Source organism: Castor canadensis, chromosome 11 (genome assembly GCF_047511655.1).
Source record: "Castor canadensis chromosome 11, mCasCan1.hap1v2, whole genome shotgun sequence".
NCBI lineage: Eukaryota > Metazoa > Chordata > Mammalia > Rodentia > Castoridae > Castor > Castor canadensis.
In genome coordinates this window covers 130,148,239-130,171,183 of record NC_133396.1, presented here as the reverse complement: position 1 = coordinate 130,171,183, position 22,945 = coordinate 130,148,239, and the positions used below count along the sequence as shown (strand labels likewise).

Genomic DNA, 22,945 nt, shown 5'->3' with positions numbered 1-22,945 from the left:
AAACGAGGAAAAAATATTTGCAATGGATGTAGCCAAAGGAAGATTTGAGATCTAGAATATATGAAGTTCAAAAAATCTTTTAAATAGAAAAATGGGCAAAGGATATGAAGAGGCATTTGACTAGAGGAAATGCAAATGGCCAATAAAAACAAAGATCCCCAACCTCTAATAATGAAGAATGCAAATTAAAACAAGAAGATACTTTCACATTGGTAAAAATAGTGTATGTGGGAGCTTAGACTTTTCATAGTCTGCTTGTATGTGGGAGCATTTGGGAGACTGATTTAGCAGATTGCACTGAAACTTCATATGCACAAATCCTATGACTGTAATTTTGCTTCAAGTAGGAAACTCTTTCAGTTCCTTCAAATTCTTTGAATTGAGTCATTATATATTTTTAAATTTTGACTTTGTTGGAAACAAGATGTTATCTGTGTCAAAATACTTTTAAATTGGAAGACTAATAATAATGCAGGGACGTGACTCAAGCAGTCAAGTGCCTGCCTAGCAAGCACAAGACCCTAAATTCAAATCCCAGTACTGCTAAAAACAAAAATAGACAGAAGAGAAGTGGTGTCAGACTCAATAGAATTAGCCAGGCTTATTTAGCTAAAGTGGAGGGTTCCAAGCTTGAAGTACAAGGGGAAAAATAGGTAAAGGGAAGGGGGTGAATACACTGAGGTGACTAGAGTTGACATGGGGTTTGTAAGCTGGGGAAAAACAGGTTGGGATGTAATCTATTGGAAGCCGAAAATCACTAGTCAGCAGAATTCTTATGATGCTTCTCCCATTCCTCTCAGTATTAGCTGGTGTGTACTGGTCTCTACCCTACCCTGGAGTGAAAGCACCTTGCAGCAGAGGTGGTCTTGTTCTTTTTGGTGTCCCACACACATATCACACACAGCACTTTGGATTGCAAATACCCCCAGTGACTGTTTTCAAGTGTGTGTTTACAAATAGGGTTGAAACAATTTGTCACTGCTTTTTCATGAACCACTTCTAAACTCCAAACTTTTTTTTTTTTTGGCAGTACTGGGGCTTGAACTCAGGGTCTACACTTTAAGCCACTCCACCAGCCTTACTTTTGTGACGGGTTTTTTTCAAGATAGGGTCTCATGAACTAGTGAACTCTTTGCCCAGGTTGGCTTCAAACTGCAATCCTCCTGATCTCTACCTCCTGAGTAGCTAGGATTACAGGCGTGAGCCACCGGGACCCCGTTAAACTCCAAACTTCTAAGCATTAAAACCAAGGATTAGACCCATGATCTAAGTTTCTTTTGTTTCCCTTCTATGGGCAGGACCCAGCATCCCAACTCTCATTAACCCATCTCTTTGCTCCCCTTTAGATGGCCATGCTGCTGAAACTGCAAGAAGCTGCCAACTATATCGAGTCTCCAGATCGAGAAACCATCCTGGACCCCAACCTCCAGGCAACGCTCTGAGAGTCCAGCCGTCCCTGTCACCCCAGACAGCAGAAGGCTGACGTCAGCTTTATTAGCCCCTCCTCTCCCCTCTTCTTTCAGAGCACTGGCTCTCCAGCCCCTGGAGGAGAGCAGGAGGGAGGAGGAGGGCAGGAAGAGGGGCAGGTTCTTGGTGCTGCACCTTTGAGAACTTCCTAGTAGGGATTGGTGGGGTGGAGTTTGGGAACTTATGTCCCCTAAATACATTTACTGGCCTCCTCTCACGACTTTGGGGAAAAGATGATTCCGGGTCTTTTCCTTGATTTCTTGTTTCAACTTACAAACTCCTGGGCTTTCTGGGGAGGGGTTCAGAAGACTTCAAAAACTCTGAAACAGTTCCTAACCGATTCTCATGAGCAACTCTGAGACAGTCATATGTGGGGAAATCTGAGGGAGGCAGGAAGCTCTGCAGACTCTCTTGCAGACCCTTCCCAAGTCTGTCAACACTGCCAACAATCTTCCCCCAGAGATCTGGCTGCACCCCAGAAAAGAAGCATGTGGTTTAAAAATGTGTAAATGAACCTGTAAAAGGTAAAAGCAATGGAAAAGATGAAGCTGGAGAGAGGGGACCCAGTTGCCAAGATATACAAAGAAAGCTGCCAGCTCTTGCCTTCTGGATGACATAGGGGACATTGACAAGATAACTGCCAATCTAAGTAATGTCACCAAACCACAAAAGTAACATTACAGCCTTCAGAGAAAGACTACTAGCTTTGTCTTTCTACCATCTTAATTTAACATGCATGAGAGTCAATAAACCCTACTTTTTAATTTTTTTTATTTTCTATTTTTTTTCCTACCATTTGCCTATTTATTTTCCTCTTCTCCCTTTCCCCCCCCCCCCCACCGTTTCCTCATTTGTCCATGAGATACTAGGGTTGCTTTTTAGGGCCTAGTTTGGCTTTTCCAGGTGGGTTTTCTTTGAAGAATCTAATACCATCTAATTGGTACCTGCCATGCCACTATCTTTGGCATCCGTAGGGCCTTTAGGAGATAAGAAACATTGGTTCACAAGTAGTGGGAGAAAGGAACCCAGTTCCCTTGATATCCCCTTTGAGAAAGCACATGTTCTACCTGGGAGTTGCCAAATGCCTTGGCATGACAGAAGATCTACTCTGAGCTTCATCGAGGACTGGAGGAAAACCAGGAAATTGGAAATACTTCTCTGTCTTTTGGCCTGTTTGGCCCCCTCACTGCACTATTTGGATGGTAGCCACTTTGCCTGATTGAATCAAAATTCCCTATCCAGCCCCTACTATTTATTTTTGACATGTGAATACTTATTAAAAAAAAAACTGGACATCCACATGACATGCTCTAAATCAGAATATAAGACTTGAGGAGTTTGATTTGGTGGTCAATTATCTGCCTTCCAAAGAGGTCCCACCTCTTGCAGAAGTTGCTCTTCTCCTGATGACCTGTCCATGTTCCTTCATTTGACAAGTACTTATTGAGTACTAACTGTGTACCAGTCTCTAGGTTTAAAAAAAAAAAAAAAGACAAAACTTGGACCCTTAAGTTCATAGTCTAGTAGGAAATGTTAATCTCCATTTAGGGCACATCCCTTCTTATCTGAACCTCTAGGATAATCCAAAAAATGTAACTGAAACCCCAAGGAGTCAGCTAAAAAGAAGCCTTTGATTAGATGTCCAATACATTGGGAGCAGAAGATCTGGGATCAACTTCAATGGAGCCTGAAGGACTATGGAATCTTGCTTGTCTTGAGTGGGCAAGTCTACTTCCTGCCATTTCTGGAAGTCCTGTGGGACCAAATTCCAGGCTGAGCTGTCTGGTGGGCACATTTCAGGGCTGTGTGGATCAGGGATATGTGATTAGTCTGGGCCTAAGTGTTTGCACTTCAGATTCCTAAGTAGCACAAGGCTTGCTCAGAATCTATAGGCATACTAACCTGGATCGCTGTTCTGCCAACCGAGGAGTACATGCCTCTGAATCTTCATATCAATATGTTTTCATTTAGGCCCACAAGATGGTCTAGATTGACCTCCCCCAAAAAAATCTTTTATATTCACCTGGTAGCTCCCAGGGATGACAGGGTCCTCTGTGTGCTGGAGACAATTATTGCTATTGCTGCTAATTCCATGAGCTGTGAAGACCCCCCAACCAACTCAGCTGTAAAATATGCAATTCTGTGGTGGGAAGAGGCTGTTTGTTCAAGGATGGTGCTGAAATCACTGCCTTAAGGTCTCTGCTGTGCAGAATGAGGAGGCCCAGAGCTGGCTGCTCCAACTCCAAAGGAAGGAAAGACTGGAATTAGGCCTCTTCTGAACCCTATCCTAAGCTCCAGTCCCATGGCAAGGCTCAGACTTTTAATGCCACCTTAATCTGATGGTTGAGCCCTTAATTCTTATTTTCTGGTGCTGCCCAGCCAGTGCCTTCTGACATGGATGTTACTGGCTGAGATAAAGGAGAGGGGAGAGCCCCTTCTTCCATTCCAACTGCCTCGGACCGCAGAGGGATTCTTGTCTCTCTGGTAACCATGGATACCACCATGAATTTTGTTTGCATCCTCAGCAGGTTGATTCTGGAAGCCTCTCATGCTAGGACTTTTCATTTCTATTACTGGGATCTACCACTCTACTCTCAGTTGACTGCTGCATTTAACCCAGGTCTCTAATTGCTTTCTTCCAGAAAGTATGTTCCCATCTACCGAAGTGGTATTAAAGTCTCAGCTTTCCCCCTGGAGCCTGGACTCTGTTTACAGTAGCACATCTGGGCCCCTCACTGTGGGCAGCAATCATCTCACAAGGGGATTATGGGTATGTGGCAACTGCAGAAGGTTGAGCCTCCTCATGGTGCTATAACCCCTTGGGACGCTCATCCAAGACTTCTCTGAAGCGGAAAACCTGAGCTCCCCCCTTCACTGCCCTAGAATTCATGGCAATGAGCAAATCTACAGCATTCTCTCCTACCTTTGTACCTGCTTCTCGGTTGAGACTACCGGAATCCCTCAGAAAAGAAAAGCTGGGTCCCATAGCTAACTTCTCAACCTCCAGGCACTTTCAGAAGAATCCACCCTATCTAATTCTGAGATTTGTGCTATCCCCTTCCTCTCTAGCCCTCCTGCACCCTGACTCCATCCCTCACCAAAGTTGGCTAGCAAAAAAAAAAAAAAAAAAGGTTCAATACTCAACATCAACCTATGGGGAGAGCCACACCGTCAGGAGAGACTCCTCAGCAGAGTCCCTCATTTCCAGATGAAGACCAACAAGATATGTACAATTTATTTGTTTCTCAGTCCCTGCCTAGGCACTAAAATAAAATACTAGGTCATTGGAGGCTAATATGGGACCTGATGTCTCTTTTGTGTGTGTGTGCACGTTTCTTTCTCTCGTATACACACAAAGAACAGTTTGCTATTGCTGTTTCCTATCTTCTGAGGCTTCATAGAATATTTCTTGAAAAATCTATGCTTTGTGGCAACTCTACGGTGCTTATCTGTCTTTGTGTAAATCCCTAATACCAGTGTGTTTCATGTAATCTAACCATTGGGAAGGTAGAGGCTGGCAGGGAAGAAGAATTGGCTTTTAAAAAGTCCATGCAGAGACTCTACAGTCAAGACCTTATTGGTTGATATACTACATGTTGGTCTTGAATTCCCTACCTTCCAGCTAATCTCTCCATATGCAAGGACTTAAAACAAAAATTTTTTTTCTTTTCATTTCTTGCCTTCTGCTTTTTCTGGCTTACAAGAGTTTGAGTGGATATAATCTGGCCACCTGTTCACTTTTAGCTACCTGTGACAAGAGTCACACTTTTCAGAGGGATACTTCTTTCCATTGATGTAAGAAGTAACTCCATTTTCTGTCGTATTCCAAAAGAGTAGGGAGACAGTAACCTGCTGCTTCTCACAGACATCTCCCATCAGCACCTGGGATGGCACCCATACACAGCAACCCAACATGTAGATGAAATTTGCCTGATCGAAAGGGACTCAGTCCTACAAAGCAGGTTCAAAGAGATATTTACACAAGACCTTAAGGACTCCTTATTACAAGGTGTTCAGGAGGGAACTTGTGCTAATCCCACATTTAACACAGAGTTTAATGTCAAAGTAAAGACCATCCATTGTAATTCCCCATCACACTTTATCCTTTCTTTCCTTAATTCTGGGCATTCACTAAACCAGAGTTAATGAATAGACTCCATAACCCAACCCCCCATGAAAGGATGAAAAGTATGCTTTTCCAGAAGCTTTACTCATGGAGATGGATATACTACAGTAATGCTGGTACACTCTTATATGACTGTGAGAACTACTCAGGAGTTCTAGTTTCATGGTCCCATTGAGGAGACCATTGATAAGAAGATGGTCTCAGGGCACTCTGTTCCCAAAAGGCCAAAGCCTGAAGATATTGTCCTTTATAATTGAATCAATCTTATATATGCATGAGTCCTCAATCAACCTACTTGAGGATACACGAAGCCACAATCTTGATTTTTCTACTGCTTGGTGTGCTTTTGTGCACCTCTGTTCAGCCTATCCCTGGAAGCAAGTTCTGCTGGCCATAGACCTAGGGAAGCCAGAGTAACACAAAAGGTGGTATAGCCTTAAAGTAAAGCAACCAACAGAACTTTGGTAGCTACAGGGAGACCATGACAGTTAAAAATTAAACTTTTTTTACACTGAATTTTTCCACTTTGATATTTTGGGCATTTTTCTTAATAATTATGCCATGGAGAATTTTTTGTGCCAAAGGCGATCATGAAAACTGAATACCTGGTTCCTTGATTCAACCTTTCACTCTTTAAAGTGATGATTCTCAAAGAATGTTTCCAAACCAGCAGCAGCAGCATCTGGGAACTTGTTAGAAATAAAGTTCTGGACTGGAGACGTGGCTCAAGCCATAGAGCACCTGCTTTGCAAGCGCAAAGCCCTGAATTCAAACTCTAGTTCCACCAAAAAAAAAAAAAGGTAGAAATAAAATTCTCAAGGCATGGTAGTACATGCCTATAATCACCCCAGCACTCAGGAGGCTGAGGCAGGAGAATTGTGAGCTTAGGTTATATAATGATCCCTATCTCAAAAATATATATAAATAAGCAAATACAAATAGAAATGAAATTCTTAGGCCCCACCCAATATCTCACAAGTCACAAACTATAGCTGTAAGGCTCAGCAATCTTTTGACAAACATTCCCAATTTATCTGATGTTCACCCAAGTTTGAGATTCCACTGGTTTAAAGCAAAAGCCAAGTACCTGAGTCCTCACTCCGAGGCACATTAGGACCCAAAATAAAAGGTCCTAGGTTATAATCCAAGTATTAACATTAATTTCAGAGTCACTTTTCTCATACTTCCTTAGGTATTTGCTTTCCTTACTTTTAATTTAACAAAGGAAATATGTGCTTCAGGGCAGAATTCAGGGTAGTGCTTACATCAGAGAAAAATCTTGGGCCTCTGAAATTTCTACCTGGCCAAACAAAGGGGCTTCTACAGAGGAAAAAGGTTGAAGGTCTTGTCCAGAGTGCTCTTCTGCTAGTTGATTTGTGTCTATTCAGAGCCTTTTTCTGATTATGCAATAGAATGAGAAAAAATGAATCAAATTTGTATTCCTATGCCAAATGTTCTCCCAGAAATATCCCTCTCCATTATTTGAGTTGTAAAGAGGACTGTTGGTCCGAGAACCTGGCCAGAACCTTCTTCCCCAAGGCAGCTTTAGGACTCTGGTATGCCAGGAAGGCCCCTGATCATCTCTGCTCAGCTCACAGGAGAGTCAGTCCCACAGTGAAGTCAGTACTGGGCATCTAAGTCCTTGCGCTCAACCTTTTCTTCTCCAACCCCAAGACCTGGATTTGCAGCTACTCAGCAAAGATGGCAGAACAAAATTCCTTAAGAACAAACTGTGAAAGGAGTTTCGTATCTTTTCAAACTTACAGACTAGCTGGTGTAGTCAGGGAGGAGATAAGGCTATTTACAACTGATTTTGTTTCAGTTTTGTCGATTGTCCTGTGAGAGAACTTTTGGGTAGAGCACAAAGAAACATACTGCTGGTGGAGTGGCTCTAGCAGTAGAATGTCTACCTAGCACGCATAAGGCCCTGAGTTCAAACTCCAGCACTGCACCCCGCCCCCCCAAAAAAAAGAAAGAACGAAACATACTAGTGCTAGGTTTCCTGAGCTTCAGCACTGAACACTTGGAGGAAGGCAAGTGTACAATAATTGTACAAAATCACCCCCTGAAGATCCATGATGGGAAATGTCACCATCTTTCACAGGGTCGTCCTGCTTCCCTGCCGTCTCTGTAAGGATGAAGAGATAGAAACAAGCCTGCATATGGTAGCCAGTCTCTAGGCTACTGCTATGCTGTGCTCCCACCCCTACAACTTCTTACTGTTCTTTTGTTTTGTTTTGATTTTAACAAAAACAATTTTTTTAAAAAAGAATTCTAGTCCCTGCTGGCTTCCTTTCCTTCCCTCTCCCCATCCTGTTTTAGTAGCACTGTTTGTATAATGGAGTCAGTGTTTCTCAAATGTATGGCGTTCTCAGGTGGAGGGTGGGCAGGAATTTTCACTTTTTTTTAATTTATTGGGCACGAAACCCCAAACCAGGATATGTGTGTTTCTTTGTGTTTATGGGTTTTTTCCTCATTTGACTCTTAACTTCTTCCAACCTTATTACTTTTTATATCTGATGTAGAAAAGGCAAAACTGAATCTGGAAAGCAAACCATTGTATATATATAGTTGCGGTAACAATCAGGAAGAGAGCTGGGCTGTCCCGGCTGTCCCCTCAGTAATTCGTTTTAAGTGGCAAATTGGTTGGAAATTAAATTCATGCCTAGGCCAGCTGAAGAGGCTTTCCTCCATCACTGCAGAGGCCTCCCTCATCTGGGTCCTCTGTCCATCAGGCATGTCTCCTCCCAGCAAGATTCATCTGTTTGATGCCATTTGCGTTTCAATAAAGCTATCTCCTGTATTGTCCACTGATTCTCTCTAGCTCCCTCTCTGCCTGGTTTCTGTCTCCATATATCTTCTGGCCGCTTGCTGATCTGGGAGGTGAGACTTGTGGTCATTTACCTTACCCAGAAGCAAAATACACACCTGCCTGGAAATGTCTGATCCCCAAATTCGAAGTAGTAGTTTCTTGACTCCTTTGGTTGGGGGTGGGAGGACATTATGGACATTGTATCCTTCACCAGAATTCAAGGTGTCCAGCCCTTAAAGTCAGGGCTCCTGAGTCCTCCATCCACAGCCATTAAGTTTGAAAACACACCATCCTCTGGACATCCCTCAATTTTCTTTCGGGGGTAAAAGTGAATTAATCTATAAGAAAAGTTATTCTAATGGAATTCAGCTCCTTCTGGCCACTAAAAAAAGGAAAATAAGTCTTACTATTCTCCATTGTGAAATTACAGGCCCAAGCAGCAATGCTTTCCCTATGAAAGGGTTATGATAACACAAACCACCTCTGCCTGCCTAATGTGGAAGATAACAATAGTGTTTAAGAGCATTCCACAGATAAATCAAGAAAACATTCATTCCTTTGGAAGAATTCTCAGATGAGGTGTCTTAATTTCTAATTGCTGTCAACTTAGCATCCACAGTCGTAGAATTCTTTTTTTTTTTTTTTTTAGTACTGGGGTTTGAACTCAGGGCCTACACCTTGAGCCACTCCACCAACCCTTTTTTGTGATGGGTTTTTTGGAGATAGGGTATCCCAAACTATTTGCCTGGGCTGGCTTTGAACCACAATCACAGGCACCCGGCTGATTTAGGAATTCTTAACGGGTCCTTTGCTGCTTGGTAATGAGATTAAACCTTAACAACTTACCAGGAAATACCTGTTCCTTGTGTTCCAACATGGACCATTCCATCCCTTTTGCCATTACATGTTTGCCACCCCGTCCTGCATTTTTAACCCTTTGCTCCACTATTGATCTTTATATGGTAAGCCATTTCGCATGACTAGCCCCTGATAACTGTATCACACTACTTTTGTAGACTTGAGGTCCAGTTATAATTTCTATGGGAAAAGGAACTTTGTACATTCTCAGCTAACAGGATTCATTCTCAGACACATAGTCACTGGAGATGCTCTTTCACAAGCAAGCACTCTCCCCTGCCTGGCCACGTTCCCATTTTTAAGGTTGAGCCCATCCAAGCTGCAAAACCAAGGGACTAGGGCTTTCTAAGGTGAGCACCTCCCACTGCCAGTTCAATTTTTGCTGCCCTCACCCCGACATCTTTGGATCTCTGAAGTGAAGGGGTGAACAGACCCAATGGAGCCTTTAAAAAGAAAAAAAATAAAAAATAAAGTATGGGGGGTTACTTTAAACTTGAAGCCCTCTACATTCATTTTCATCCCACCTCTCTCCTAACACAGCGTCTTGTATCCGAAAGACCCATGAGTCTAAAGGCATATCATGACCTTTATTCCAAGGGAGCTTGCAAATGCACAAGTGCGACTTTTGGAAAGCCCTTAACACTCTCCAGTACTCTTCACATAAATCCATAGAGATTCTTGCCAACAAAGGTGTAGTTTTTCATTCAGAGGGCAGGAGGCGCTGTCTCTGGAGGCTTAGGCCCCATTCCCCGCCCCCTAGCCCGCTCCCGCGGGCCGTAGTGCGCAGGCGCGGCTTCGCGGATTGGCCGCACACGGGAGCCGTCATTCGGTGGCGGGTCCCGGCCGAGGGGCTGGCGGGCTGCGGGAAGGAAAGATGGCGGCAGCGGCAGCTGGTACGGCCTCTGGGCTGCCGGGTCCAGTGGCACAAGGATTGAAGGAGGCTTTGGTGGACACGCTCACCGGAATCCTGTCCCCAGTGCAGGAGGTGCGGGCGGCGGCCGAGGAACAGATTAAGGTGCTGGAGGTGACGGAGGGTGAGTGAGGCGGGACCGTCACGAGGATGGCTGGGACCTGGGCGGACCGCACAGTCCGCTGACCCGAAGGGACACGGCGGAGAAGAGGGCGCCGAGGAGGGGAGTTGGAGCTAGAGGTCATTGTCGCTGGTGGTCGTGAAGGGCCGGGAGAGGGGAGACGCGGGTGCGGGGTGGGGGTCCGGGGAGGTGGAGCCTGCGGGGGGAAGGGGAGGGTGGAGACCTGAAAAGATGGATGGAGCCTGGGATCTGCAGAGGACAGAAATGGAGCTCGACGGGTTGCTGATGGTGTCGCGCGGCCTGGGAAGTGTTTTTGAGTTAGCACCAGGGTCTTTTCCCTCTGTCTTCACCAGCTCGGTTGTAATGGGATCAGAGTAGGGGGGAGATGTTAGTGGGGGTCGTGAGAGAAGAGGGTGGCTATCAAAAACAAACAAACAAAAAAAAACCGGAGTGGATGTCATCAACCAAGTTTCTGCCTCCCCAATTTTAAGTCTGGCTGGTTGGTTTGTACGCTTCATGTTTTCCCAGAAATTAAGTTAAATGCACATGAAGCTGCACCGACTTCCTGACCCACGCTCCTCGTTTATTTTCAGAGTAATTGGCAGTTATTAAATACCTCTATGTGGAGGAATCGGTCTTCCTTTGTTTTTGATACTTTGTCCCCATACTACTATTATGTGCTTTAAAGTGATGGAGAAGAAATAGCCTATGGGTGTGAGATTTTCTGTTAATTTCCTGCTTGAGTGGGCTTCCATCAGCTCCATTGTAGTCACTTTACAAAGAACGGAACAATATAATCCTGCAACAGGAGAAGGGGGCTTCTTTTTTTTTCTTTTTTTTTTTTTTTTTTTTTTAGTACTGGGGTTTGAACTCAGGGCTTTGAGCTTGTTAGGCAGGTGCTCTACCACGTGAGCCACACCTCCAGCCCGGCAAAAGTCTTCTTGGTCTTTATGTAAGAAATACATCTGGTCAGAGTGTGGCTGTATCTCCCAAGTCCTCAGAATCCTCCAATTCAAAAGGATATTTCCATTGCTCTTTAAATTTAGGCCTCTGCAGAGATACGGGAAATCGTCCAGGGTCTGGTCAGTCATTCAAAGCTTGAGTTAATGCTCCTGCTGGACTTAACTTTCATTGGAAAGGAATGAAGACAAACTCTCCTGTAAACTAAGTTATATATTCTGTCACAATATGAAAGAAGTATTGGAAACAAGTTTCCTTATGTTTTGGGATTTGGGAAATCTTTTGGGATTTGGGATCTAATAAGTCAAGGACTATTTTGAGAGCTCAGTTACAGTTGTCATAACATAAAATATATTTTACAGAACAAAGAGAGAAACCACAAAGTGAGAGAAAATCATACATAAATTGATCTGAAGGAGTTTTTATTAGTAAACATATTCACGTTATGGTCTCTGCCTCTCTTGAGTTTGAAGAGTGACCAAACAAATACCTCGTCAAATTTAATTTGCTGCTTGACTTAAGTTGATGGTATAGTGCAAATTGGTCCAAAGAAACCTACCCTGAATGATACCCGGTGTTCTGGTGCCCCGAATGCATGTCTGAGGCCTTTCTGTGAAGGGCGAACCTTGGTTTATGTTTAAACTGTTCAGTAACTCTACTTCTGCTCTTGTTCTTCATCTCTGTAAGATGCCATGGTCTCTTCTAGGCAAAGTCAGTTATGAACTTGAGGTCTTTCTGAAGTTCTGATCTCCGACTTTCTTCATCTTTTTAGGTGTTGAAATAAAAAATTCAATTTAAAAAATACAGTTGATCTGGGCACTGATGTAAAACAAATGGATGCTCCCCTTAATTCACTTCTCACTTCCCATAACTTACTGGTGATGTCCTGTGGGGCATGCTGTGAGAGGTATAGAAAGGCTTTAATATAGTAACCTGTTATTGATGGTCTAGTTAGTAAGGCATTTTGGCTCTTGCTTAGGATATGGTTATAGGGTTGGATCAAGTCTGGAGTTGGACCCTTTCATGACTGTGTCTTTTAAAGTAGTCTGCTTCCTACGTTTATCCACAAAGACTCTAAAGATTCACCTCCTTCTGTACCTATTTTTAAGTGGAGGATACTGGTTCATTCTCTAGATATACTATTCTTTTCCTTTTGTGGCCTTTAGCAAGTTTACTTTGCCATGGGTTCATAGTACCTCCCATCTGGTATTCTGTCCAATTCTCTCAGATGTTGTTTGAACATGATCTAATAGTTCCATCTCCACCAGCATAGTCCTTCTTTTCGTGGAAATAGAGCCCCTCTGGCCTGTCAACTAGGAGTTAGCAAACTCTGGCCTCGTGAACCTGGCAGAATGTAGCTCCTGCTATCTGAAAGCCCTGCAGGTCACAGTGAGAAGCCTTTTTTGGAAATGAGTGAATAAATGATTTTCCACTCTTGGAATTGCTTTGCATTTTAGTTTTATCCTAGCAGAACAAACCTTGCTTTCTGGTCTTAGGAGACGCTCTTTCTTAAAACCTATAGTTAATGAGAAATCTGGGAGTTGGTATCTGTATTATTTGCATTTTGGTAATCTTTTATCCTTTTCTGTTTCCAACAGGCACAGAGCCTGTTGACAACTATATCTAGTCCCTATGTCCTTTCAAATAACCATGCTGTCCTTGTGAGCCATTAATTATTGCCTCACATTAGAGACTGGTCCTACCTTGTCCTTAAGATTAAGTGGTTTGTTCACTTTGTCAAAAAGGTTTGTCACCTTCCTTGACTGTTAGCTGATGATCCCCTAGTCTTACAGATTAAGTGGGAGAATCTCTTTAATTTGTGGGGAAAGGCACAGGTCACTTATCAACTCCCTTTAAAAGGATACACAAGAGAAGTTGACATGCTTTGGCCGAATTATGCCATAGATTTTTTTGTTGTTGTTTTATTTTGTTTCAGTGTTGGGGTTCAAATCTAGGGCCTTGCACATGCTAGGTAAGCTTAAAATACCCAAAAAATGGGACTGTAAGAAGCACTTATCTTAGAAAATGGAGTTTGTAGAGCCCAAAGTACATCCTGATCATTTCACCTGCCCACTGACATTTTCTGGTAAATAACTTAGCCACGATTAATTATCACATTTTCCAGAATAAGCGCCTATTCTTGTAAGCCCAAGAAGTGTATATATGTGAGATCCACCTGACTCATGTATGTCTGAAAAGGATCAAGATAGTTGTTTTTTCAGCCTGGTCTCTCTGAGAATTTTCCCGAACTCTTGTGTTTACCATTTTCCCTACTTAGATCTAGGGGAAACCGGGCAAACCTCTCTGAATAGTTAATGCTGGTTTAACAAGGTAAATTGGAGAAGAAAATGGTACCATTTACCACCTTGTTCAGAACATTTCATCCTGAATTGAGATGAACCATATTTGGAAGCTCCTATGCTATGTAGTATTCAGTAGATAATTGTTACCCTTTAATTTTTTCTAGATTTTGAATTTGATTAGCAGAGTTTGCAGAAATTTAGTTCTACCTCCATAGGTAAAAATAAAAAGCATTTTATAAACATCGTAATTAGAAAGACTGGGGAGATGATAAACTGCCAAATGTCACTTACTTCAAAATTTTAACATTCTCTGTTCAGCTTCATCTAATCTTGTTTTGATCCAATTTAGGGGAATTTGAGAATATCCCCCCTTATTTTTGGCATTTGTATGCTTTGTTTTTTGTAATCTCAGATAAGGATCTTTTCTTCCTTTGCTTCTACTTTCCTTTAAGAAGCACATCACCTGTGTGTTGGAGGGAGTTACTTTCATGCACAAGCTTTAATTCTCCATCCAGCATAGCATACCTTTCTAATATAACTAGATTTAGACCCTAGATTGTTTTTTCTTTTTTTTTTTTTTTGTCTGTTAGAAATAAATGGAGACATTCCCCCCATCATTTGGCCTTGCCTCAGTCTTGTCTTTTTTTTTTTTTTTTTTTTGGTAGTGCTGAGGATTGAACCCAGGGCCTTGTGCATGATGGATAAGCATTCTACCACTGAGCTATCCTCAGCCCGGTCTTGTCTGTCTTGTTCTCAGCAGATAAGCCACAGAGAATACAGGTTTTTTTTTTTTTTCCTTCTCCAACCATTATGTTGAACCAGAAGTTGCAGAGAACTCTCTCCCTCACTTTTTCTGGCATTTAGACACTGCCCAGTTACTGGTGTTGACTTCCCTACCTCACCTTACAGGCCTAGAGAGATGACCCTGCTGGCTGGGAGTTTACTTTCTGGTTCTCATGGGCACTTTTCTGGCTCTCTTGCAGTATAGCCTAAGTCCACCTGCGAAGGGCGCCCCTCAAGGATCCAGACGCACTCCTGGGCATGTGGCGGGCACTGAGCCGAGCGGAAGGCGGCCACGCTAGGAAAAAGGCCAGTGGTGGAGTTTTCTTTTACTCTCATCTGTGATTTTGTGGTGCTTACCAGCCCCATGAGAAATAGGGGGCTTCTCCAGTGCTCTAGTCAAAATTCTGACCTTCTCCACACAATCTCTGTTCACAATTCTTCCTGAAGTTGACTGTCAAAGCACTGCCAAGTCTTATGTCTCTCTAGTAGGCCCTTAAGACCAGTAGCATGTATTTCTTTCTTTCTTTCTATTTTTTTGATGATACTGGGGGTGTTGAACTCAGAGCATTGTGTTTGCTAGGCAGGCACTCTACCATTGAGCTACTCTGCCAGCCCTTGTATTTCTTAACTCATACTTTATTCTCCATGATCTTCTTTGCATTTTCCTTTTTGTACTGGGGTTTGGACTCAGAACCTCATGCTTGCTAGGCAGGCATACTACCACTTGAGTGCCATCCCTTTTTACTTTAGTTGTTTTTCTGATAGGTTCTCTCATTTTTGCCCAGAGCCAGCCTCAGACATCAATCCTCCTACCTATGCCTCCTGCATAGCTGAGATTATAGGCATATGCCACCATGCCTGGCTTGTTTGTTGAAATGGGGTCTCATAAATTCTTTTGCCCAGGCTGACCTTGAGTCTCAGTCCTCTCTATCACCACCTCTCAAGTAACTGGGATTATAGGTGTGGCTCTGTGCTCCTGGTCCTTGGCTTTTCCCTTCTAAGCCAAGCTTTAGATCATTTTTGCCAAGTAAGGTGAAAGGACAGAAAGGGGAGCACAGATAAGAAAGGGGAGCAAAATACTTTACACTGCTGGTATAAAGAATGAGATTAAAAAATGAAAGAGAACAAAGGATTTCTTAGAAAGGAAGTCAGGAGGGTGCCATTATGGATTGAAATGGAGGCATAATCAAGAACCCAGATTTATCCCGGGTGCTTCTGTGAGCCACGGATTATGGTGTAGACATGGCCAAGTCCAAGAATCATACCATGCACAACTGGTCCTGAAAATGGCACAGAAATGGCATCAAGAAACCCTGACCACAAAGATATGAATCTCTTAAGCGGCTAGACCCTAAATTCCTGAGGAGCATGCATTGTGCTACAAACCACAACAAGAAGGGCCTGAAGAAGATGCAGAACAATGCCCAGGCCATGAGCGCTCATGCCAAGGCTGTCAAGGTCCTCATAAAGCCCAGCGAGGTTAACAAACACAGGATCCCAAAGGGTGCCAACTGCAAACAAACAGCTTGCCCACCCCAAGCTTGGGAAGCGTAATTGTACGTACATGGCCAGGGGTTGCAGGCTTTTCCAGGCAAAGGCCAAGGCCCAGGCTGCAGCTCCAGCTTCCACTCTGGCAAAAGCTCCCGCTCAGGCACAGGCTCCCAAAGGTGCCCCATCCCCTGTGAAGGCCCCATAGTAACAGATGGACTGATGTGACCCCTTGGCTGCCATCTGCAGGGGGCTGGTGTTCTATGCTGTTTCTACAAATAAACCTGAAGCAGGAAAAGAAAAACCTAGATTAAATCCTCAGCTTCCTTATTTCACCTTGGAAAAAGGTACTGGAGAAATTAAATTGCCTAACCAAAATGGCTTTGAAAGCTGACTTCACATAGCACTCTTGAGAGGGTTCCGCTTTGGATTAACTCCATACATTGAATCTTAGTTTAATCTTAATTGATCCTTTCCAAGTAAAACAAAACAGCTATGGTGTCTCATGTATTTTCTCTGCCTTAATCATCCCAACATAAATTTTTCAGCTATTTTGTGTTTTCTAAAAAAGTTATGTTAAAGGCACTAATCAATAAGACTAGAAATCCCTCAACACACACACACATACACATACACACACACAACTACACAAAAGTACTTCTTGTTTTAACAGATATATTCAGTTGTATTTCTTCAAAAATACTGTATAGTCTGTTAAGTAAAAATCTTTAAGGTTTTTACTAAACAGAAATGGATAGGAACTTTAGAATGTTTTTCAGGCTTTTCCTTTTTATTTATTTATTTTTTTTTTGGTGGGACTAGGGTTTGAACTCAGGACTTCACACTTGCAAAGCAGATGTTCTATCACCTGTTCCAGGCCATTTTGCTCTGGTTATTTTGGAGTGATGGTCTCACAAACTATTTGCCCAGGGGGCCTTGAACTGTCATCCTCCCTCTCTGAGCCTCCCAAGTAGCTAGGGTTATGGGCATGAGCCACTGGTTCCCAGCTAGGGTTTTCCTTTGTTGTATTAGTTTCACGGCACAAAGTTCACTATCAATACCGTCCACCACTGTCACTTCTGGGAAACAATTCTTCATTAACTTCTATGTAAATTAAAGTTAAAACTAACTTTATGAAACTCTTCTACGGTGACTGATACCCCCTGTTTCTAATGGATATATGCTCTAGGCAGAATAAACTGAGTTACATATAATAAAAATTTACAGGCTGGCAGAATGGCTCAAGTGATAGAGCGCCTGCCAGCAAGCATGAGGCCCTAAAAAATGCCACTAAAAAAAAATACATGCCCTTGATAATAATTTATATTCCCCTATAGCCTAATGCAAATTAGTTCTTTGTCTTTGGATTTTAGGGGTTACCATTTTTGAAACTCTGGGAACCTGTAGAGAAGAAAATCTATTCTGTTTATTCTGCTTTCAGATTCATCCAAATTATCCATGATGAGTTCTTGAAGATTTTCTCAGTGAGGCTTTTGAGTAGACATTATTTTATTTGAACTTTAAAGCATCTTTCTTACGTGAAGGTTACAAACTTAGAGAAAATTCATTTTAAAATTCTCGTGTGTAGAGACCTTTCGTTGTATAATTTCTGGTCTTCCTGTAAGTTTTTATCTTCTGATGTGTTCTTATTCTCACCATCCTATATAATATAGGGAACTTGCAGAATTTGGGGAGTAATCATTGGTAGGTAGCAGACATAATTTATAACCATGTTAGAAGAGCATCCGGCTCTTGTGATCATCATTACAGTGCATGTTTTCCTGGCACAGATTCTCTGAAAAGCGGATGAAGTTTTCCAAATGATGGCAGGGGACCTCCAAACTGTGACAGGACTTATATGTAAAGTTTGTCTTCATGTGCTACTGATCCTCTGATTAGTGCCAATGTGGATTGATGGAAAATGTGTGATTTCTTTCCCCTTCTGTGGACCTTAATATTACCCTAGAACTATGAGTATCCATGCTTTCATAGGAACAATAATTGTTCCATTTTGTTTAAAGTTTATAATCTCAATTCAAACCCTTCTCAAAAAGTCTTATTTTATTCTGTAGTATCTTTTTCAAGTGTATGATTGAAGGTTTTGTTCATTTTTATCTCATTTTAGTTTGTCCCTGTAGTAATGATCCAAAAATTATGCTCTTGCTAAGAATATTAAAAACTCACAACATAGGGGCCCATGCAGAAATTACTTAAAAGGTGCCTTACAGTTTTGTATGTCCCAGGTAGTTTATGAATACATGTGTAGGTCATTCTGAAGGAAGTTACATAAGGCACACTGAATTAGTTCACTATGTCCAGGAGGTCAAGCATAGGTGGACAGTGATATTCTAAGCAGACTTGAGGCCATGGATTCAACAGTCATTATCACACTAAGTAGCTGACCTCAAAGGAAGTGTGGGTGCCCTTACTAGTAGTCTTTCTCCTTTATAAAGTAGACTTTACATGTGCATTTAATACAGTTTTTTTTTCCTCATTAAACTTGAACATTGGTATCTTAAGAGGTCTTGCTAAATTATATGATTCATCTGTTTTAGGGTCCATCCTGAAAGTTGACTCCCATATCTTAGGGTTGTAGACACCTATTTGTTTGTTCTGTTGTTATACATGGGTTTTATAGACTTAAACAGAGTCTGAACTGGCCAAACTGATCTGAGGAATTAGAGTAGATTTCAGGGGTAGTTCTGCAGGTTTCAGGTGTTTACTTATGATTTAATTATTTCATAAATGTTTTAGAAGGAAACCATCTTTTTGGTGGTCTTGCAAGAAATCCCCTTCTATCCCGAGTGAAATGATAGTGCTGCATAGGAATGTTTCAAAAACTGCAGCTTAGAGCGGCTGGAAGTGTACTTCAGTGGTAGAGTGCTTGGTGTGTGAAAGACCCTGGGATCAAACCCCAGCACTGCAATTAATAAGTAAATTAATTAATCTAAAACTGCCACTCAAAATAAAGACATGATAAGAAGAAGAGACATGTGTGGTGGTGCACACCTGTAATCCCAGCACTTGGGAGTCAGAGTCAGGAAGATCACAAGTTCAAAGCTAGCTTCAGCTACTAGTGAGTTTTCCAGACCTGCCTGAACTACGTAGACTGTGTCTCCAAAAAAAGAATTCAGTAAAATAGCAGAACATAGAATTTAAAAAACTAATAACAACTTTCATGTGCACAAAGATCTACACAGTTTTTAATTGCCAAACCATTTATGATAACAATAGAAAAGATTAAATACTTGAAATAAAACTAACAGGAAATGTGCAAGAATCTATTAGAAGAAACTTTCTTCGTTACTCTCAATTGTACAGAGGGATTTCACCATGTTATTTCCATGTATGCATATGTTGACTATATTGTACTCTGATCAGGTTAACACTCTCTGTTGCCCTTTTTTTCTCATCCCCTGCACCCATTTTTAACAGCTTTTAGCGGATTTTATTATTCCACCTTCATACGTAGACAAAATGTGCTTTGATATTATTCACCCTTCACCATTCTCTTTCTCTCGCTGCCCTCCCGTTCATCCCCCTAAACAGGTCCACGTTTATATTCCCACACACACACATTTTTAAAGGTCTAGACTCCGCATATGAGAGAAAACAAGCAGTATTTGTCTTTCTGAGCCTGGCTTGTTTTACTTAGCATGATTTTGTTTTGTTTTGTTTTCAGTACAGGGGTTTGAACTTGTGCTTGCTAGACAGGCACTCAACCACATGAGCTCTCATTTTTCCTTATGGCTGAGTAGTACTTCATCATGTATACACCACATTTTCTTTATCCATTCTTCTATTCAAGGACACCTCAGCTGATGCCTTAGCTTGGCTGTTGTCAGTGTGTTGCAATAAACGTGTGCAGGTGTTAGAGGAAACTTAAACACTCCTGAAGGACTTAAAATTAGATATAAACAAATGGAAAGACAAACCCTATCAATGAGTAGGACCGTTCACCATTACAGATGAAGTAGACAAGTTGATTCTAAAGGTCATGTAGAAAAATAAGCAAGGAAGAATAACTACAAAAAAATGTGTCTGCTTGTTTGTGCAAAGAGGTACAGGAAAGAAACTGGTTATCTACTGACATGGAGTTGATAGTGAAGGGCCAGAAAGAAGGAGGTAATGAAAACAAGTTAGTTTCATAGGGGTGAGGAAAGAGTGACACTTCTTTGAATCTGTTTTTTTGTATAGCTTTGTATACACTTTGTATTCACTAGGTCTGTTGTATGAAAGGCTTAAGAATAGTAACAGTGTGCAAACCTAGTGCCCACCTACATCTTCATTTCTAAATGCTATTTTCTACTAAGCAGCGATGGCTTCTTGGAGAATTTGATTCTAGGGCTTGAGCAGAAAAAATATAAAATGAGCATAGGACATCTTGTAATACCAAAAAAGAAGTTCTAAAAAATGACTGGGGGCATGTGGAAGGACACAGGAGTCAACTTGAACGAGTTCTCTTGTCCAAAGCTTGCAATAATTTGGTAATAAAATTAATAAGAGTATTGGATCAAAACCCATAGAATAAATTAAAAACTCATAGATGGGCGCCAGGGGCTCACACCTGTAATCCTAGCTAAGGGGAGGGGCCTGACATCAGGAAAACTGCAGTTCTAGGCCAGCCTGAGTGAGGCCAAGGTGGTTGGGCAAATAGTTCTTGAGACCCCCCATCTCCAAAATAAACACAACAAAATGGGCTGGAGGTGTGGCTCAAGTGGTAGAGCACCTGCTTTACAAGCATGAAGCCCTGAGTTCAAACCCCAAGTACCACCAAAAATAAAAAATAAAAACTCATGCCTCCATACAGATATAAAAAGAGTAATTGAATAAAGGAGAAAGGATAATTCTTCCTTACAGAAGAGTTGTAACTAATAAGCAGAGAGAATAAAGGAAGTACAAAGTCAGCATTAGGCAGACACAACACAGTAATAGTTGTTTCAGGCAGCATCCACACATGGATACTAAAATCAGTGGGTGAAAGTTTGAAAAGAAATAAGATAATAGCATAATCACAAAGTATCTCAAGATTTTTATCAATTACAAGGGGAAAACCAGTGCCTTTACCGTAGAGAAATGCAGCAGACCCAACCTTGCCAAGTAAATCAGGGTTAGCAGTACTAGTGATAAAATTTATCAGCATTATGTCGTACTTGCTGTTATGATGCAGTGAGGGCACAGCATCACTTTGATACACTTGTCAGACCGCAAAACCTCCCCATAAATACAGGGACGTTTCATTCAAACCCAAACTGAGGTACATTCTGCAAAATAATTGATCAGCACTTAAAAGTGTTCTGGTCATAAACGACAAGAAGAGAATGAGAAGCTGTCACACTTTGGAGGAAACTAAGGAGACATGACAACCAAATAATGTGGGATCCTGGGTCAAATCCTGAAATTAAAAAGAAAAAAAAGGGTGGGGGAACTCGTGAAATCTGTATAAAATCTAGTTTTGTACCCATGTTAGTTTCCCAGGTTTTGATCACTGAAGCATGGTTAGGTAAGGGGATGAAAGATATCCATGAACTCTCCACACTATTCTTCAGCTTTTCTGTAAGTCTAAACATTATTTCAGAACATTAGAAAAAATAGACGTAAGTAGCTTCCAGTAGTTTTTAACCTGATTACTTGGCAAGATTTAAACATAAAGCATTGCATGTAATAACTCTTGGTATTAAGTTTTCCTTTGGTATAAGTACTCTTTGGATAACTGCTATTCAGTAGAATCCAATTATGATAGAACTGCATGGAAAGTAACTTTAGTTACATGGCTAGGAAAGCCAACAATGTACTAATGATGGGCAATAAAAATAACAATAGCAATTGCACAATAACTTTTTTCTTGAAGTTTTTACTATGTGGGAAGTATTGTGCTAAACACATGCATTAAATCATTGGGTTCTCACAGGATTGTTTGATATCTTAATACCACCATCCTTATTTTGTGGATGAGGAAACAGATTTTTAAAAGGATAGGTAACTTGCCTAGCATGGTAGCTTCAGGATTTGCATCTAAATTTGCCCACATCCACAGCCTTTTTTTTTTTTTTTTTAAAGGCAGGTACTCACTATGTAGACCAGCCTGGCCTCAAACTCACGATTCTGTATCTAGCTATTCATTCTCTAGCACAGTGCTGTTCAATAGAAATGAGCAACATGAAGTTTTTAATTTCCTAGGAGTCATATTAAAAAGTAGAGAGAAACAGATAAAATTATTTTTAATACTGTTTTAATTTGATGTATGCAAAGTATTATTTTAGCATATAATCAATGTAAAAATTAGAACAATATATTACTTTCATTTTCATGCTAGTTTGAAATCTGGGATGTGTTTTACATTTATAGCCTTCTCAATTCTCTCTAGGCACTTTTCAAGTACTGAGCCTTTGTGACTAATTACTACTGTGTTGGATAGCACAGTCCTACACTGTAAGATGTGGCAATTAGGATGTGCCCTTGGTCTTCTTTTCACAAATAAACATTTGTTAATTGATGCTTTTGCAGGTGCAAATTAGATCTGTATTTGGTTTGAGAAGAAGAGTTTATAGCCTCCCAATATACAGTTCAATATACAGGTCAAGATTACTATTGCCAGGTGTGGTGGCTCACACCTGTCATCCCAGCACTCGGGTTAGAGCTTAGAGGACTGTAAGTTTGAGGCCAGCCTGGGCTATATAGCAAGATCTTGTCTAAAAAAAAAAAAAAAACTATGTTGCTTACTGGAAACTGTTCATTTGCAACACTTGTATTTTTAGGGTGAGCCTGTTGAAGCCAGGTTTTCTCTGACCTAATCATCTCATATATACTACCAGAAATGATTAGTAACTCCTGAAATCAAACCTTTTAAGTTTTCCTTGGGGTTAAATAGCCCCAGTTTTCACTTAGTTATTACATTCATTGTTCTGAGAGGAAGTTGTTGCCTTCTTGAAAGAGGTGTTTGAACGATGCTATGCAAAGGTTGGAGAAAATGAGAGGGAGCTAGAACCATTCATTATAAGAAACTACGCCCTGCAAGCCGATTTGATTCTCTTATTATGAGGAATCAATCTTAGTGGCTATCAACACTTTTTAGAAACAATACTTCATGTTTCTTTCTGAAATCTTTTCTTGTTGG

The 22,945-nt window shown here is 41.4% G+C and overlaps 2 protein-coding genes and 1 pseudogene across 7 annotated transcripts in view; all 3 read left to right on the top strand.

Annotated features, from left to right (window-relative positions):
* Nucleotides 1-8,401, top strand: part of Nav1 (neuron navigator 1) — a 240,125-nt gene extending 231,724 nt beyond the window's left edge. For all 5 annotated transcript variants that reach the window (XM_074048655.1, XM_074048654.1, XM_074048653.1 and 2 more), the window contains one exon: nucleotides 1,347-8,401. In XM_074048655.1, coding sequence (XP_073904756.1) covers nucleotides 1,347-1,442 — 96 coding nt within the window. In that variant the 3' untranslated portion in view covers nucleotides 1,443-8,401. The remainder of the gene's footprint in view (nucleotides 1-1,346) is intronic.
* A 1,660-nt stretch (nucleotides 8,402-10,061) lies between these two features.
* Ipo9 (importin 9) overlaps nucleotides 10,062-22,945 on the top strand; it is a 38,827-nt gene continuing 25,943 nt past the window's right edge. The window contains exon 1 of one of the 2 annotated variants that reach the window (XM_074048650.1): nucleotides 10,062-10,297. In XM_074048650.1, coding sequence (XP_073904751.1) covers nucleotides 10,138-10,297 — 160 coding nt within the window. In that variant the 5' untranslated portion in view covers nucleotides 10,062-10,137. The remainder of the gene's footprint in view (nucleotides 10,298-22,945) is intronic. The other variant, XM_020161309.2, reaches the window with a different exon arrangement.
* LOC141413972 (large ribosomal subunit protein eL29 pseudogene) lies at nucleotides 14,657-21,924 on the top strand (annotated as a pseudogene).